General features: G+C 35.5%; 2 protein-coding genes across 2 annotated transcripts; both read left to right on the top strand.

The window, feature by feature from the left end:
- The first annotated feature begins 1,005 nt into the window (after positions 1–1,005).
- LOC121427986 (E3 ubiquitin-protein ligase TRIM71-like) lies at positions 1,006–5,342 on the top strand. The gene is made up of 2 exons (XM_041624565.1): positions 1,006–1,641; positions 4,077–5,342. Exons 1-2 carry the CDS (start codon positions 1,006–1,008, stop codon positions 5,340–5,342), a joined length of 1,902 nt encoding a protein of 633 aa, XP_041480499.1.
- Positions 5,343–14,481: 9,139 nt separating this feature from the next.
- On the top strand, positions 14,482–19,963 carry LOC121427985 (E3 ubiquitin-protein ligase TRIM36-like). The gene is made up of 2 exons (XM_041624564.1): positions 14,482–15,102; positions 18,311–19,963. The coding sequence occupies exons 1-2, from the start codon at positions 14,482–14,484 to the stop codon at positions 19,580–19,582; spliced, it is 1,893 nt and encodes a 630-aa protein (XP_041480498.1). The 3' UTR covers positions 19,583–19,963.
- Positions 19,964–20,242: the final 279 nt, after the last annotated feature.

The following is a 20,242-nucleotide window of genomic DNA, read 5'->3' as shown; positions in this document are numbered from 1 at the left end:
AGTAGATCAGGAGGACACGAGATGAGAGAGAGAGAGAAAGATACAAATATATTTTTTCAAATAGAATTATCCCAACATAAACATTACTGAATGATTTTCTTTTACTCAAATAATTGCAAAAAGAGAATAAAACCATGTCACGGAACAATATCGACATACAGCATCATAACTTTCCATTAAAGATTTTTGTTCTTGTTACCGAATAAAGATATCTCAAAATATGGAATATTTAGTCAGGTACCACAACGGAATCGCTTCTAGATAGAGAAATATATAGAGATGCATTACAATATTGAAAATATCAAAACATCCATGCTGGGATTTTTACACATGAAGACAAAAATTGTGAAAAAAATGACATTTTTTTTACATAATCAGATATCTAAATGATGAAAACAAATTCTGTCTGTGAAGGAAAATTGGAACATTCAAGTCGGGTAACCTGATGAAATATTTTCTTGATAGAGAAAAAGAGATTCATAAAACATTGGAAATATCAAATCATCCATTCTTGGATTTATGCATATGAAGGGGAAAAAACACGGAAAATGGACTCTTTTGTTTTTTACATAAGATCTGTAATTGAGTTACACTGAAAAGGAATTCTCTCTTTTAATAATTTAAAAGGAAAATTCGAAAATTCAAGTAAGGTAGCCGAATAAAATGTATCTTCTTGATAGAGAACTAGAGTTGCCTGCGTACAATATAATTTGAAAAATAAAATCATCCATTGTGGGATTTTGCACATAATGGCCTAATTTGATAATGACGCCCCCCTATCAAGGAATGAATACATAACACGCAGTCAAGTTAAAAGGTAGGTGGGAATACCCAGTTCTATTGTTCAAAGTGGGTGTGTTTGACTTGTAGTTGAATTTGTATTGAAGTACAACAATAGTATGAAGCTGAACCATTGTGTTGTAACACGAACTCGACATTTCAATATACATTAGTACTGATAGACATTGAGGAATTTAGATCTCGAGTTTATAAATTAATTTAGCGATGGCTGAGAAGTGTGGATCAGAGAAAGCATCAAGTTCTTCACCGAACCTGATATGTCCATTATGTCTTGATATATTTGTCGAGGCGACAATCTTGCATTCATGTGGACACACATTTTGTAGGCAATGCCTCAAGAAATACGATCTAACCCACCAGGACCTTGATCACATGGTCTGTCCTCTCTGCATGGAGATCACCAAGTTGTCCGCCAACCGTGTCGATGATCTACGCCTCAATGTCTCCATCAACGGATGCGTAGACGATTACCACGCCAAGTGTGGAGGGATGAATGCTGTCCTCGAGATGTGCCAGAAATGCACCGCTTGCAAGTCTCTGAAAGACGCTGTATCATTCTGCAAAACATGTAATTGTTTTATGTGTGATGAGTGCTTAAATTGCCATAAACATCTTACCGCGTTGTTTGACGGTCATGAGATCGTCTCCATGGATGATGTCATCGAAGGGAAGGTCAGCATTGGTCATTTATTCGAGAAGTGTTCCATCCACAAACAAGAGAACAAAGATATGTTTTGTGAGGATTGTAAGGTCCATGTCTGTCACAAGTGCGTACTCGTTGATCATCAATATCACAAAATCAAGAACCAGGTTAACTTTGAGCAGGAGTTGCGACGGAAGGTAAATTTATTCATAATTATCACAGTATAATTAAACGCTGGTTATAATTACTGTATATACATCGCTGTTTACTATGTAAACCTTACAGTTGTTGCTAAGAATTTGAAACAACAATGCTTGATTTTAATTGAGAATAAAAAATCAGACTTAGCAGTTTGATTTATATAAAAGAACTATTTAAACAAGTAATGTGAGGCAGTGGCGTAGCTACGGGGGGCACGTGCCCCCCCCCCCCCGGTGCCCCTCGAAAAAAAAATTGGCAGAGCAAAAAAAAAAGGGGAGAAAGAAGAAAAAAGGAAAAGAAGAAGACAGAAGAAAAAAAAGAAGAGGAAAATAAGAGGAGGAAGACGAGTGAATAAATTAATGTGAGGGGAAAACTTGCAAAAAAAAATCTATCATGTTACTCTATAAAATTTTTGCTTGCGCTTCGCGCCAGAATTGCCTGTTCAATGAGATTCATATCTTCCTCAATAGGCTGATATGGAGCAAGTTTTGACGTCAATATACAAAACATATTTTAGCTCGGACATCGAGCTTTCATTATTTTTTTTCATTTACAAATTTAAGCGCTCTGTAAAGTGTCCGTTTTATGGTCTACATATCAGCATTTTAAGCTCACTCTGCGTGGTCACATTGTTTGATTTGCCAAGTTAATATTGTCATCGTGTATTCCATAATGTTCCATAAACAAATGTATTCAGAATGCCCAGATTCTAGGTCTAAATCTAAAACATGCGCAATAGCCTGCATGCATGTTCTTTATTCAAAATTTACTTAAATTATCCAGTTTCACATCAGAATATCAATAATTGTCAGCTCACGTACGCTTCACGATCGCATTATTAATGATACCCAATTAACTACATAACTTTTAGGTCTAAAATCTCAATTTTCTTCCTCTCGCGCTTCGCGCTCGCATCAATTGTTTAGTTACATACCGATCCCATTTATTTATACAAAAAGTGCTTAGAATGACCATTTTTTAGGTCAGAATGTCAAAAAAATTTGCTCGCGCTTCGCGCTCGCATTATTGAAATACATACCTTCTTTTTGGGTAACTGTAAGCAGTCCTTAACCGGGTCCTTTTTCGATAATACAAACAGTTAATACAAATATCTGCTCGTGCTTGGCGTTCGCAGTAACCTTCTAGTTACATACGAATCTTGTTAGGATCACACATAACTTTGCCCAGAATATTACATTTTCAGGAAAAAATACATGAAAAAAGTTTTTTAAAAATCGCTCTCGCTTCCCGCTCGCACTTTTATAAGGCTTATCAAATTATTTCATGTTTATGCTGTTTTATAAGAATAAAATTAAGAAGTGACTGATCGGGGAAAATATAGGTGAAGATAATTTTGGGCCACGTCCGGACGCGTCCCCTATTGGTGAAAGTCGGATCCGCCCATGTGACACATACACACTTTGGAAAAAAATGGCCGGTGCCCTCCCCCCTGAAAAAGCAAGGACCCCCCCCCCCCCCCCAGTGCCCCCCAGGAAAAAATCCTAGCTATGTGAGGTTAACCAGCTTGTGCAAAAATGTAGGCAACATTTTCGGCAAAAAAGACCAAAATCACTGGGCAACATACTATCCATACTACTGTTGGTTAAAATATTCCAAGTTGGGTAATAAAAACTAATAATTGGGTAATAACTTTGCTCAATTGGACAATAATTGCCCAGAATATACAAGCATGCATATATTTATTTTTACAAATATTACCCAACACAGTGGACAGTATGTTGCCCAACATTTTAAGTGTGTATAATAAGTAGATTTAACATGGTTATAAATACTGAGGGTTATTATTGAGCAGAACATGATGAAAATTAAATGATTAAAGAATTAAAATTTTAAGAATTAAAAATTAAAGAATAAACACCAAAGATCATACCACTTTTAATAATGATTATGATTGTGATGACAATAATGATGATAATCACAATATCAAGATATATAGGATATTAAGAACAGTAATAGTAAACATAAAAAATAAAGATAATCATAACAATTAAATATCAATGATGATACTACTACTAATGATAAGACGAATAATGATATGATAATGACATAATGAATAAGAATATATAAATCAATATTGATTAATAAAATAAAAATATAGATGGTGTTGAATACAGATTGACAATGACATAGAATAATTTGTAATACCATCATCAGCATCTAAAATGTTGTTGCATTTAATTTTGTTATTTATTCTTTATGTTGAACAGCATTGATGATTATTATCGTTATTGTTTCAATATGACAAACAATTTTGTAATTATATGATGTCTCTCTTCAATCATATTCAGATTGTCGTGTGACATTCTGTATGATTTCTTTGTTTTTAGAGTATTAGCATTCCTTATATTCGCCTTTATGGAATATTTCCAGATCTAACTCGCTGTTTTTACTTATCACTTTCAATTCGTAGGTGACAGACCTTGCTCAGCGATGTGCGGACAAGAAAGCAGAGCTGGAGAAGAATATTCAGAACATAGAAATACAACGTCATGAGGTACACACTGCAGTGCAGACACTACTAGATGATGTCAGGCAAGCCTACAGCATCAAGGCCAAGGAGCTGGAAGAAAATCTTCGAAATCTCACCGACTCAATACATGCCTTACAGCATAGTTTTGATGACGACCTCGACGTCTTGAAGTCAAAAGATCGACAGAGGATCAAGAGTATTTGTAGTTCAATTACTTTGGTAGATAATGACAGACTGGGTCATCTTGAGACAGACTCTCTATCTGCTCATATCTTGCTCTGTGAGGAGCTGGATACCATGCTGAAGGAGGTTACTGATCACACTTCTGCGGAAGCTATTAAGAAGAAAGCACAGGAGAAGAGGTTCAAACCAGCAGATGATACTCGTCTTGACCTCGGGAGCATCTCAGGATCAGATCCCAAGATGAAAGTCATTACGTGTGTTGATCTACGGGGAGTGATGTTCGGTATGACAAGGTACTTCAATAGCACTGTCGCTATCGGGTATGGGGGATATGCACAAGGTATTGATATGATTGATTCAAATGGTGGAAAGCAGCGATATAGTAACATATTAGCCTTAAATGACATGAATTGTTATGGTCTGAATTTGCAACTGGACGGGGCGTTTTGCGTGTCCACTGGTACTACAGACGCCCACATCTACTCTCGCTTTGGCTCTAGGAAAGCAACAATCCACGTGAGAAACAACGGAAATGCTCTCAGAGTTAACAGTGGTTCAACAGATGAAATCATCATTACTAACTATGGAAAACAAGTCTATATCTATGACCCGACAGGATCCACTCTTACACACACTGTTCAAACAAAGCACGATACGAGGCAGGCATCTACCACCAGGACGGGTTTGATCGTCACGAGTTCATGCTATACCAATCCAAGCGTGGTGAGGGTCTATGACAGGGATGGGAATGCTGGTGAGTCTCTACAAGCTCCAGAGGATGTCTACCCGTATGTTGCCGTGGATGAGCAGGACAGGGTGTATGTAGCGAGTGTTGATAAGAAGAATAGTAGCGTCGTGATCAGGCTCTATGATCTTGATGGTCTGAACCTGAAGGAAAGAGTTGAATTCAAAGCACTTGATATGACATTGAAAGACTATTGGTGTTACTTAGTTTCCCTCTCCCCAGACATGCTCGCCTTTGCTTGTGGCAAAAATTTATATTTCATCAAGGTATCACTGTAATCCACGTTATATCACACCATGTAGTATGGGGACTGACGTGCTTTCATCCTGCTACAATACAAACTTACTTTAACACGTGTCGATATTCAGTATTACATGTATATTACTTACCATGTGATATCTTCATCCAATGATAGAATCACTTAATGTGATATACTACTGATAATAATAATAATAATAATTAAATATTTGTATAGCGCACATATTTGTCGATGACACTCAAGGCGCACAATTAACTTATGTAAACCAGAAATGAAATAAATAAATACAAAAAAATTGAACAAACTGACAAGAAATTACAATGGTTTAGTATAAATTAGTGAACAGGTGGAGATGTGAATATATAATTTATATTCATTTTCTAATATATGCGTATTTAAATACAAACTTTATCTCAATTATTATATACATAATATTGCATATAGGAATGTATTGTATACGGTGTAAAGTATAATTACAAATCGTCCATTATCGTTATATTAATGTGTAGAGTCTTTATAAGAATTATTTAGAGAAAATTCATAAAGATAGATTCCACTTTCTTTAATTCTAGATTAACTTAAACGTTCAATTGCTATTCGACTCATATACTCAAGTGTTCAGTGCCAGATTTTCTCTGTTTACATTCAAGTATGTATATATGTAACCACGATCGCTTACGATCCCCCAAATTGACACAATTTATTTGCTTTTTCAAGAACATTCCAGCAATCTCTATCCCCAAAAGTTCGGTTTCTTTTTCATTGCAAGTTTAAGATCATGAAAGCAGCCTAGAAAAAAAAAAGAAACGTGCAAAAAAGCAACCCAAACTTCTATGCAATAATTCGAAAGACCTGGTTATCACCTTTAACGTAGAGGGGCAACTCCAGGTCGATTTGTGGTAATTTTCTTTTAAGAACATGTAAATGTACTTTGAATTTGATGTATAAATTATTTTTTCTTGTGTAAATATCACGATTTATATATTATAAATGCATGTTATCGAGTTACTGCTCTCTCAGAGGTTAGTCTCTGACATTCTCTTGTGTATAGTTATGACCTATGTTTAGAACGACTCTGTTTATCCACGGGGAAAGAGTATTTTAAAAGGAAATTGATTACAACATTTTTAGCTTTATAATTTCGGCATAAGGTTTGTATTATTTTATAACACATGTTTCCTGACGCCATGAATGAATCACTATTAGTGACTATGCGTAGCTATTAGATGAATTTATTTTGAATGTATAACCAATGACATCAGGGTCCCGGAACACATTATTTGAAAGAACAATTCTGATTGGTTCTTATTCAGTCTAGTGAACAAAATACGCATGCAACGACGATCCTGATTGGCTATTTCATTTAGCGATGTTATCTCGCCTAGTTAGTTCAACATAAAAAAGAGCAAATAGATGTCATGTTTTGAAATGAACGTCTGGGGCCTGTAACATGAATATCTCTACGATTGATTGAATTGACTACAATGTACAATTAATCATGAAAACCAAGCATACGATCAATCGACAACCTTTGTGTTACGGGACCCTTGTAGACTTATATACTGTATACATGGGAAGGGTATAGGTATCAATTATTATCAACTTTATAATATAATAGTATAAAAAATATCTTATCTCTTAATATGCTGACTGGTAAATAAAGGTCTTGTTTCATACTTAAATCAAGAGTCATCATTACAGAAGAAAGGCCCCTAAAGCTGCAAAGTATATTACATTATACAAAGGCTACATTTTTATATTCGATTGTTTTATTCTCTTAGGCCTATATGTATTAGAATGCATTTAGCAAACCAAAAGAGAAAAACAATAGAAACAAATAATATATCCGATTATTTTGTGAGATAAATAAATGGAGAAGATAGAAAAACGAGAGAAAATTGTTCAGAGAGGACAATCTAGAGTTTGGTATTTAAAAACGACCAATGTATATTTGATTAGAATTGAAGTATATAGAGCACATACCGATTATTCCTTTTGAATTGAATCTATGGATTTCTCTTTTCATTAAATTGTAAATATGATAAATTGAATCAAGTCTGGTCAAACTTTGAACATGTTAAATACTAACTAAATAGAACGAGGGGGGGGTAGTCGGTGAGAGAAAGGGAGTGAGAAGATGATTTACTTAAAAACCAAGAACTGTTCATCACTAATTTCGGTTAAAAACCCAAACTTATACATGTATATTTAACATTACCAAATTCTGGTAGAATAATTTTAACAGATAATCACCGAGACACCAACATCAATTCCAAGAGTTTCTATTAAAAAAACAGGTTGAGGAAGGGGGGGGGGTGTCATCTCGAATACATTTGCGTTAAATTTGCTAATGACGGCTTACGGCACACGGGAATGTGATGGTAATGATTATGATAGATGATGTGATGATGTTGATGGTAATGATGATGGTGGTGGTGGTGATGATGATGATGGTAATGATGATGATGATAATAATGATGGCAATGATTATGACGATATATGATGATGATGGTGATGATAGTGATGAAGATAAAGATGATTACTATGATAGATGATGATGGTGATGAAGATTATTCAAATGATGGTAGTCGTGGTGGAGATGATGGCGATGATGACTACATTGATGACAATGGTGGCGGTAGTGGTGGTGGTGGTGGTGATGATAGGGGTGGTGGTTGTGATGACGAAGGTTGTTCTTATTATTACTATCATTATGAATGTATAGTGATTTTCGTGGTGGTGTTATTGATGATGATAACGATAATAGTGGTGGTGAAGATGATAGTGATAATGATGATGACAGTAGTTTTGAAGATGGTGGTGGTGGTAGTGTTGAGGATGATGACGACGACAATGATGATGATGAAGATAATGGTGACATGGTGGTAATGAAGATGGTAGTAAAGATGGTAAAGATAACGATGATGATGGTAATGATGATGATGACGGTGATGATAATAGTTATAACGGAATAACCATCGTTAATACGTATGGTGGTGATAAGCAGAGATAGATGTTAAAGATGATAATTGAGATATAAATTGCTTTTGAACGCACGCGATGAAAATGAAATAAGATTAGGTTTTCCTTGATCTATATTTAGAACAGCAAATTTATCTCGACTGACATGTTCATGACATAATCTTTATTAAAAAAAATATTATTTAAGATAAGGAAGAACTTTAGGTGGACACTGATTACGAAATAATTATCAAAATGGGCCATGCACGAACGCTCTGTGAGAAAGGAAAGAGAATGGGAGAGAGAGGGGGAGGGGGAGGAGGGGGGGGGGCTGAAAGAAAGGGAGAAATAATTAAAGAAAGAAACAATGATGGATAGAAAGAAAAAAAATAAGAAATTAAAAAATAGAGTAGCAAAGAGGAACAGGAAAGAAACTTCAAAACAATAATATCGGTTTTTCGAAATGATTATTAAGAAAGTAAGACTGGTTTCAAAACTGTGTATGATGGCGCTATTCCAACTTCTTAAACGGTGCTATTGCTTCGGGTACGCTATGTGCGTAATATGTTCTTGGTGATTTAAGTTTTATTTTTTCAACATGGAATCGTGTTAAGTAAGATAATTGACAATAATTCATAATTACTCGGATACTGATAGGGCCTACTATAGCAACAGTTTAGTAGTGATTCTATTCATCTCTTGACCATGTTAATGAGAATCTTTGTCATTTATCTTGACAGTGTTACAGTGGAGCTCCAAAGTCAGTGAATCCTACCAAAAATAAACATGATTATGTATTTAGAATGTTCAAGTCCTGCCAACTTTTTTTTAGATATCTAATAATGAATTGATTTGATAAACTTTCAAATTCAATAAAGTTTGTTTCTCTGGGCTCGCTGCGTATTGTAGTGTTGTTGTCTATATTCAACACTCAGCATGAAGAAGTGCCTGCATTTTGTGGTGGGGTTCAATAACTTTTGAGAAGGAACAGATTACAAGCAACGGGAACCACTATTACTAAGAATGGGGGGGGGGGTAGTTACTGAGAGAGAGGGACCGAGAAGAGAGGGGAATATGCAGATGATTTATTTTATCACTAATTTCGGTAAACCTCCTCCCTCTTATACATGTATATAAAGTTAACACTACCAGATTCTGGTAGAATAGTTTTAATAGATAATCACCGAGACACAAACATGAATTCTGAGAGTTTCTAGTAAAGAAACAAAAAAAAAGTTGAGGAAGGACGCATCTCGAATACAATTCAAAAGTTTATTGATAAAAAATCCTGACAATTAAGGATCATCATAAAAAACAAAGAAACATACGAAAAAAATAATACAACATAAACAGCATAGTAACAACGAGGTATTCAACAACAAAAAATACAAAGAAAAAAAAAACAGAAGAAAAATTCCATTGGATGAAATGTTAGATGCGAGATATATAAATGCATATAATATACATACACGTACATAATATACCTAAACATTAATACGCCATATATACAAATACATAAGTATAATATCATATTTTACTTTCAAGCATCCTAAGTCTCTCCACGTACATATAACATATAACACATAATTTGCTAATATCCATGTCATTGCTACCTAATATTATTTGGATTTTGTTTTTGTTGGTTATTTTCATAAAACCCGGCAGTACTTTAACTTGTTAAATAATTTATTTTGTATACATAATTTATAATACGTTTTGTGTTAAATTTGCTAATGACGGCTTCCGGCACCCGGGTATGTGATATAAGCGTCATGGCGACGAATGTGATGGTAATGATTACGATAGACGATATGATGATGATGATGATGATGGTGGTGATGGTGGTGGTGGCGATGATGATGATGGCGATGATGATGGGGTAATGATGGTAATGATGATGACGATGATAATTGTGGTAATATTGATGGTAATGATGATGGTGATTGTGATGGTAATGATGATGATGGTGATGGTGGTGGTGATGATGGTAATGATGGTGATGATAGATGATGATGGTGGTGATGGTGATAATGATTACGTTGATGATGACGACGATGATAGTGATGATGATGTTCGTAAAGATTACGATGATAGATGATGATGATGGTGGTGGTGGTGGTGATGAAGATTATTCAAATGATGGTAGCCGTGGTGGTGATAGGGTGGTGGTCATGGTAACGACGGTGACTATGATGATGATGGTGGTGGTGGTGATGATGATTATGGTGGTGGTGATGAGGATAGGGGTGGTGGTTGTGATGACGATGGTTATCATTACTATCATTATGAAGGTAGTTTTGGTCGTGGTGGTATTAATGGTGATAATGATAATAATAGTGGTGGTGAAGATGGTAGCGATGATGATGATGACAGTAGTTTTGAAGATGGTGGTGGTGGTAGTGTTGAGGATGACGACGACGATGATGATGATGAAGATAGTGGTGGCATGGTGGTGATGAAGATGGTTGTAAAGATGACAGTGATGATAAGTTATAACGGAATAACCATCGTTAATACGTATGGTGGTGAGAGATAGATGTGAAGAAGGATAATTGAGATATAAATTGCTTTGGGACGCGATGATCATAATGAAAATAAAATAAGATTATAATGTTTTCATTGATCTATTTACATGTATATTCCAAACAGCAAATTTATCTCAACTGACATGCGACCAGTGTGTTGGTAGTTGGTAGTCAGTTGGTAGAGCGTCCGTCTCACAACCGGGAGGTCGGGGGTTCAAACCGCGTCAGACCAAAAGACGTTAAAAGATGGGGGTTGCTGCTACCGTGTTTGGCGTTCAACGATTAAATAGAGCCTCGTCGATCTGGCGCTGCACAGCGGCTGCGGGGCCCACGATCAATTGGGCAAAGCAAATTTTCGGAGTATTTCATTGCATGTCTATTTCGAACAATAAATTATGGATTTTCATAAAATAACCTTTATGAAACAAATCATCAAACTTGAATAAATATTGAAGTTAAGGAAAAAAATCTAGGTAGACACTTTGATTTAGAAATTAAAAACACCTAGGGAAGAAAGGAAAGAAAAAGAATGTGGAGAAAGAGAAAGGAGGGGGGGAGGGGTGAACGAAAGGGAGAAAGAATCAAAGAAAAGAAGTAAGAAATTAAAAAAATAAAATTGAAAAGAAGAGTCGGAAAGAAACATCAAAACAATAATATCGGTTTTCGAAATGATTATTAAGAAAGTAAGACTGGTTTCAAAACTGTGTATGATGGCGCTATTCTATCTTCTTAAACGGTGGCATTACTTTTGGTACACTATGTGCGTAATAGGTTCTTGGTGATTTAAGTCTTTTTTTTTCATCATGGAATCGTTTTAAGATAATTGACAATAAATCATAATAACTCGGATACTGATAGGGCCTACTATAGCAACAGTTTAGTAATGATTCTATTCATCCCTTGACCATGTTAATGAGAATCTTTGTCATTTATCTTGACAGTGTTACAGTGGAGCTCCAAAGTCAGTGAATCATACACTGTAAAAACTGTGGTGTTAAAACTGACACCAATTGGTGTTAATAGAGGACCACACCCTGAAGTGTTAAAATAACACCCTAGAGACTGGACATAACACTAAAAGGTGTAAATGTAACAACCATAGGTGTTGTAATAACACCTATAGGTGTAAAACTAACACCGCCAATATAACACCGGTGTAAAATAACTGATGTGGTCCTCTATGTACACCGGTTAACACCACAGTTTTTGCTGTGTACCAAAAATAAACATGATTATGTATTTAGAATGTTCAAGTCCTGCAATTTTTTTAAAGATCTTTAATAATGAATTAATTTGATAAACTTTCAAATTCAATAAAGTTTGTTTCTCTGGGCTCGCTGCGTATTGTAGTGTTGTTGTCTATATTCAACACTCAGCATGAAGAAGTGCAATTTGTGGTGGGGTTCAACTTTTGAGAAGGAACAGATTACAAGCAACGGGAACCACTATTACTAAGGTATTAAAAAATAAAGCTAGAATAATATACAAAGAAAGTACTACCCCCGAACGGACATAGAAAAACTTTAAAAGGAAGGAAGGAAAAACAATGAGAGACAACAATAAACATTGAGAAAAACACCCTTACTATAAGAAAACAGAATGAAAAAAAAAGAAAAATACACAAACAAAGAAAAATAAACACAGAAAGAAATAAAGAGAGGGGGAGAGTGAGAGAGAGAGAGAGAGGGGAGGGTGGGGGAGGGAGAGGGGAATCATTGGGAGAGAATATGAGAACATGGAACGGGAGCCACTATTACTAAGGTATTAACAATAAACAAAGCTTGGATAACGTACAAAGAAAGTACCCCGCCCCCCAAAAAACAAACAAACAAAGAAACAAACAAAAACAAAAAAGAAGAAACCTAGACCAACTTTAAAACGGAAAAAAGGAACAACAATGAGAGAAAACAATAAACATTGAGAAAACACCCTTACTTTAAGAAAACAGAATGAAAAAAAGGAAAAATACACAAAGAAAAAATGAACACAGAAAGAAATAAAAAGGTAGAGAGGGTGGGGGGGGGAGGGGGAGAAGGGAGGGGAGAAGGGGGAGGGGGTGAGGGGGTGTGGGAGAGAATATGAGAAGAGTAGATCAGGAGTACATGAGATGAAACCTTAGAGAGAATCAGAGATAAGAGAAAGATACTATTTTTTTTCAAATAGAATCACATTAAAACATTACTGACTGATTTTCTTTTACTCAAGCAATTAAATAAAGAGCATAAAACCACAATGTCACAAAACAATATCAACATATAGACTCAGATGCATTAAAGATTTTTGATCTTACTACCAAATAAGATCTCTTAAAAATGGACCATTTAAGTTAGGTTACCTCACAGAATCACTTTTTGATAGAGAAACAGAGATGCATACAATTTTGAAAATATCAAATAATCTATGCTGGGAATCTTACACATAGAGACAAAAATTATGGAAGAAAATCTTTTCTTTTTTTTACATAATCAGATCTCTAAATGATAGAAAAAATAAGTTAGGTAACCTAAAAAAAAATTCTTGATAGAGAAATAGAGATGATTAAAACACAAATAATCCATTCTGCGATTTGTGCATGATAAGAAAAAAAATCATGGAAAATTGATTCATTTTCTTTTTTACATATTAATAATTGAGTTACACAGAATACCGTCTTTTAATAAAGAAAATTTCGAAATTAGGGTCATGTAACCTCATAAAACGTCTTATTAAAGGAAACCAAAACCCAAGAAGAGAAGTAATCTTATTGGAAAGAGTAAAATGAGAGGAACAATTTAAAAAATAAGTTTCATCAAAATCGGTTATGAAATAAGCAAGGTATGGGTGTTTGAAAACTCTTGTTGTACTGTCTATGAGCATCCTCAATTTGGCAAACGTGCTTCAAAATGGCTGATTTTGTGGACAACTCTCCATTAATTTTGTTTTGGACACGAATTTTCAGATTTTCTTCATTATCTTTCAAATTGCATCTTGCCTCCTGAGCACAACATATGACATGGGAAAATATAATCCACACCATATATGTCAAGGTCAGGAGGAGATAATGTGAAATATGTAAAATACAGGGAAAATCTGAAAATATGTGTACAAAACAAATGGAGAGTTGTCCACAAAATCAGCCATTTTGAAGCACGTTTGCCAATTTGAGGATCCACATAGTAAGTACAACAAGACTTTTTAATCGTCCATAACTTAGTTATTTCATAACCGATTTGATGAAACTTTTTTTAATTGTTTCTCTCATTTTACTCTTTCCAATAAGATTGCTTCTCTTCTTGGGTTTTGGTTTCCTTTAATAGAGAAATAGAGTTGCCTCGGGAGTTGCCTGCATACAATATTCGAAAGATAAAACATGTAAAATCACCCATTGTGGGATTTTGCACATAAACATGATGAAAACAAAAATGCTTAATTTGATAATGACACTCCCTCTATCAACGAATAAATACATAACGCGCAGTCAAGTTCAAAGGTAGCTGGAAATACCCAGTTCTATTGTTGAAAGTGGGTGTGTTTGACTTGTAGTTGAATTTGTATTGAAGTACAACAATAGTATGAAGCTGAACCATTGCGTTGTAACACGAACTTGACGTTTCATTATACATTAGTATTGATAGACATATATGTTTCATATTCGTTGGAATTTAGATCTCGTGTTTGTAAATTAATTTAGCGATGGCTGAGAAAACATCAAGCTCTTCACCAAACCTGATATGTCCATTATGCCTTGATATATTTGTCGAGGCGACAATCTTAACTTCATGTGGACACACATTTTGTAGGCGATGCCTCAAGAAATACGATCTAACCCACCAGGACCTTGATCACATGGTCTGTCCTCTCTGCAGGGAGATCACCAAGTTGTCTGCCAACCGTGTCGATGATCTCCGCCTCAATGTCTCCATCAACGGATGCGTAGACGATTACCATGCCAAGTGTGGAGGGATGAATGCTGTCCTTGAGATGTGCCAGAAATGCACCGCTTGCAAGTCTCTGAAAGACGCTGTATCATTCTGCAGAACATGTAATTATTACATGTGTGATGAGTGCTTACATTGTCATCAACATCTTACAGTCGTCTTCGAAGGTCATGAGATTGTATCCATGGATGATGTGATCGAAGGGAAGGTCAGCATTGGTCATTTATTCGAGAAGTGTTCCATCCACAAACCAGAGAACAAGGATATGTTTTGTGAGGATTGTAAGGTCCACGTCTGTCACAAGTGCGTACTCGTTGATCATCAAAATCACAAAATCAAGAACCAGGTTAACTTTGAGCAGGAGTTGCGACGGAAGGTAAATTTATTCATAATTATCACAGTAAAAACTGTTTAAAAATACATATCGCTGTTTACTATTTGAACCTTACAGTAGCTGTTTAGAAGTTTAAACATCCTTGCTTATTATTTTTTGAGAATCAAATATCAAATTCAAACTGTGCTTATTAACATTTTTTAAGCACTTGCGTATTCTATTAAACAACTACATGTCGGGTTGAACATCATTGTATAGAAAAATAAACAACATTTTATACACACATTTTATGCAAGGCTATTTTCTATTGAAAGTTAGATTGAGAATTAAATGTTTAAACTCAAACTTTGCGGTTTAAGAGATTAAATTATTTAAATTAGTTCTGTGAGTTTTAACAGCTTGCATATAAATTTCAAACAGTATTTTTACTGCGTAAAAAGGTAGATTTGGTATGTATGGTTATACACTGATATCAAATATTGAGGGTGATCTTTGATATCGAGAAGAATAAAGAGCAATTATAGTTTTTGATAATGATTATGATTGTGAGGACGATAATAATGAAAATAATTGGACTATTACTACTAGTGCTACTACTACTACTACTACTACTACTACTACTTACTACTACTACTACTACTACTACTACTGCTGCTGCTACTACTACTACTACTACTACTACTACTACTACTACTACTACTACTACTACTACTTCTACTACTACTACTACTACTACTACTACTACTACTACTACTACTACTACTACTACTACTACTACTACTACTACTACTACTAGTACTACTACTACTTCTACTACTACTACTACTACTACTACTACTACTACTACTACTACTACTACTACTACTACTACTACTACTACTACTACTACTACTACTACTACTACTACTACTAGTAGTAGTAGTAGTAATACTACTTCTACTTCTACTACTACTACTAGTAGTAGTAGTACTACTTCTACTTCTACTACTACTACTACCACCAGGGGCGGTTCCAGCCTCTGCCAATGGGGGGGAGCCCGATTTTTTTTTCACCTATATTTTCCCCGAACGGTCGCTCAAAGTTGATTGTTTCTTTGAAAGGGTTGTCCCATGCAGTGGCGTAATGAGCCAAAAAATTTGAGGGGGCTCGAAATGGCGTATCGCGTAAAATTGATAAGAAGTAATATTACATGTATATTTCACCCTTTTCCCTTTCCTATTCTCTCTTTTTCGTGATCGTGATTTTTTTTTTTTTTTTGGGGGGGCAAAACGCACATGTCCTAACAGTAATTTCTTAGCTTTATTCTTATGTAATAATTTCATAAGCCCTATTAAAATAGTGTGAGCGCGAAGTGCGAGTTAACAATTTTGAAATTTCATGTATTTTGTCCTGAAAATTCATTTGAACATTTTGGGCAGTGTTTGTAAACTTGAAGAAGATGCGTATGTAACTAGATAATTACTGCGAACGCGAAAAGCGAGCAGATATTTTTATAATGCGTTCTGGCCTTCTCGAAGAGGGACCTGTTAAAGACAATTTGCAGTTAGCCATATACATATTTCAATGATTATATAATGCGAGCGCGAAGCGCGAGCTGAAATTTTTTGACGTTCCGGCCTAAAAAAATAAGGTTTTATGCATTTTTTGTAATCATGAATGGTATAAGTATTGTAACCAAACAATCGATGTGAGCGCGAAGAACAAGCGGAAAGAAAAATTTGATTTCAAACTTAAAAACGTGACACTCTCTTCATGTTTTGTAAATCATGAAAAAATGGGTATAACTTGATATCATCCTACATTAATAATGCGAGCGCAAAGGGTGAGCAGAAAATTTTTGATATTCTGATCTGACACTGGATATATAGGCTCATAATGATTGAAAGAGAGAACAAGCTGCGTATCTGAATAAACATGCTTGCGCGTGTTTCAGATTTCGACCTAGAATCTGGGCATTCTAAATACCCTTTTTCATCATGAAAATCAATAAAGCGAGCGCGAACCTCGAGCTTAAAATATTTGATATTCCAATCTGAAAAAAGGTCAAATTAAGCTCTGTATTTCAAGCACTTTGTAGGAAAAATATGAGGTGGATATAAATCACAGTTAAAAAAAGATCTGATATGTTTCATTATTATTACTTTGAGTTTTGACATAGGACAGGGACATTCTAAGAACATTATGTCATCATATTTTTGATAAACTGTCATGAAATGGGGATTTTTAGTAGTTTGTTATATAATTAATATTGAGATACACAAATCAAATCACCAATCAACATGCGAGCGTGCAGCGCTAGCTATTACGTTTTGGCAATTTGACCTGAATAGGGATATTTGAAAACTTTATGGAATGCAGGAAAATAATAGGTACCTGACAAATCAAATTTTGCGAGCGCGCAGCGCGAGCAGAAAATGTTAATATTCAGAAGATAAAACAAATTCTTGCAGAGCACTTTTTAAAAATCAATCTGTAAATGAAATAAAATAATTAAAGTTTGAATATCCGAGCTGAAATATGTTTTGTATATTGACTACAAAATTTGATATTTAAGTTCCATATTGAGCAAAATATATTAATCCCCTAAAAGGCAATGCGAGCGCGAAGCGCGAGCGAAAATTTTATACTGTACAGTGGCATGAAATATTCTTTCCACTCATCTTATTTTATTCATTCGCCTTCCTCCTCTCTGATGTTCCCCCTTCTTTTTTCTTCATTCTTTTACCTTCTTTTTCCTTTTTTTCTTTCTTTCCCCCTTTTTTCTTTTTTTTTGCTCCGCCAATGGGGGGGGGGGGGGGGGCGGGCCCCTTGGGCCCCCCTGGATCCGCCTATGACTACCACTACTACTACTACTACTACCACCACCACTAATAACTAAAGATAATAATATTTTTAATAAAAAACTAAAATAGTGATAATCATTATTATGATAATAATGGATGCTGTTGATTACACAATGATAATGATTATAATTTGTAATACCATCATCAATATTATAACTGTTGCATCTAATCCAGTTGTTCTTTATTCTTTATGTGAATTACAGTGATGCTTACTATCGTTATTGTTTCAATGTGACATGCAATTTATGGATATATGTGGTCTCTTTTCGAGCTTATTCAGAATATTGTCTGTTACTCTGTGTGATTTACTTTCGTTTCGTATATAATTTGTTGTTTTATCATTTAAGGATCCAAATCTAACTCGCTGTGTTTACTAACTTTACTTATCACACTTTCAATTCATATAGGTGACAGGCCTTGCCCAACGCTGTGCCGACAAGAAAGCAGAGCTGGAGAAGAACATTCAAAACATAGAAATACAACGTCATGAGGTACACACTGCAGTGCAGACACTACTAGATGATGTCAGGGAAGCCTACAGCATCAAGGCCAAGGAGCTGGAAGAAAATCTTCGAAATCTCACCGACCAAATACATGCCTTACAGAATAGTTTTGATGACGACCTCGACGTCTTGAAGTTAAAAGATCGACAGAGGATCAAGAGTATTTGTAGTTCAATTACTTTGGTAGATAATGACAGACTGGGTCATCTTGAGACAGACACTCTATCTGCTCATATCTTGCTCTGTGAGGAGCTGGATGCCATGCTGAAGGAGGTTACTGATCACACTTCTGCGGAAGCTATTAAGAAGACAGCACAGGAGAAGAGGTTCAAACCAGCAGATGATACTCGTCTTGAACTCGGGAGTATCTCAGGATCAGATCCCAAGATGGATGTCATTCAGTGTGTTGATCTACGGGAAGGGATGCACGGTATGGCAAGGCACTCCCATAGCACTGTCGCTATCGGGTATGGGTGGAATGCACAAGGTATTGATATCATTGATTCAAATGGTGGAAAGCAGCAGTATAGAAACACACCCTTAAGTGACATGAAATGTTTTGATCTGGCGTTGCAACGGGACGGGGTGTTATGCGTGACCACTGGTAGTACAGAAGCCCACATCTACTCTCGCCTTGGCTGTAGGAAAGCAACAATCCATGTGAGAAGCTATATAAATCCTCTACACGTTAACAAAAGTCCATCTGATGAAATCATTATTACTAACTATGGAAAACTAGTCTATATCTATGACCCGACAGGATCCACTCTCAAACGCACTGTTCAAACAAAGCACTGGACGGGTCAGGCATCTACTACCAGGACGGGTTTGATCGTCACGAGTTCATGTTGGGGCAATCCACATGATCCAAGCGTGGTGACGGTCTATGACAGGGATGGGAATGCTGGTGAGTCTCTACAAGCTCCAGAGGGTGTCTACCTGTATGCTGCCGTGGATGAGCTGGACAGGGTGTATGTAGCGAGTGTTGATGAGAAGAATAGTAGCGTCGTGATCAGGCTCTATGATCTTGATGGTCTGAACCTGAAGGAAAGAGTTGAGTTCAATGCACTTAATATGACATTGGATACTTGGTGGTGTTACTTGGTTTCCCTCTCTCCAGACATGCTCGCCTTTGCTTGTTGCGAGAAGTTATATTTCATGAAGGTATCACTGTAATCTACGTTATATCATACCATGTAGTATGGAAACTGACATGCTTTCATCCTGCTACAAATCTACTTTAACACGTGTCGATATTTTCATTTCATTTATTTCATTTTCAACAAAATATAAATCAAATAAATACAATCATAACAAGTCAACATCATAAAAATATATATCAATGTCATACAATCAACTTGAGAAAGACATGCTATAAAACAGTTACATATAAAATAATCATGTGTAAAGAAATTGTGATCTATAATTTATGAAAATGGAGGATCCCACTAAAAAGCTAGGCTTGTATGTTGTGGGGTCCTCAAAATCTGACAAACGAGAAATTAATTTTATATTTTCAAATCAAATCAAAAACCATGAGAGCCAACAGGAGACATCATCAAAAGAAAATATCAAATAATCAAATGTGAAAATTACGCAAAAAACTTAGGAATGAAATATATAGAAAGAAAGCGAATGAATGAAAGAGAGAGGGAGAGAAGAAGTGGGGGGATGAGGAATGAATGTGAGAACTGCATATGAACTAGGCCTAAAGAGAGAAAAGTGTAGACAAGAAGCAAAGTAGCGCATGACTGAAAAGGAACTGTGAATAAAGATAAAAATCTGTGATGATGTATTTTTCAGACTTGATTATAAGATTTCAGTAAGAAAGATTTT

The sequence above is a fragment of the Lytechinus variegatus genome, chromosome 14, assembly GCF_018143015.1.
Source record: "Lytechinus variegatus isolate NC3 chromosome 14, Lvar_3.0, whole genome shotgun sequence".
NCBI classification, from domain to species: Eukaryota; Metazoa; Echinodermata; class Echinoidea; order Temnopleuroida; family Toxopneustidae; genus Lytechinus; species Lytechinus variegatus.
Note: the sequence above shows the minus strand (reverse complement) of the source record. Positions and strands in the feature narration are given on the sequence as shown.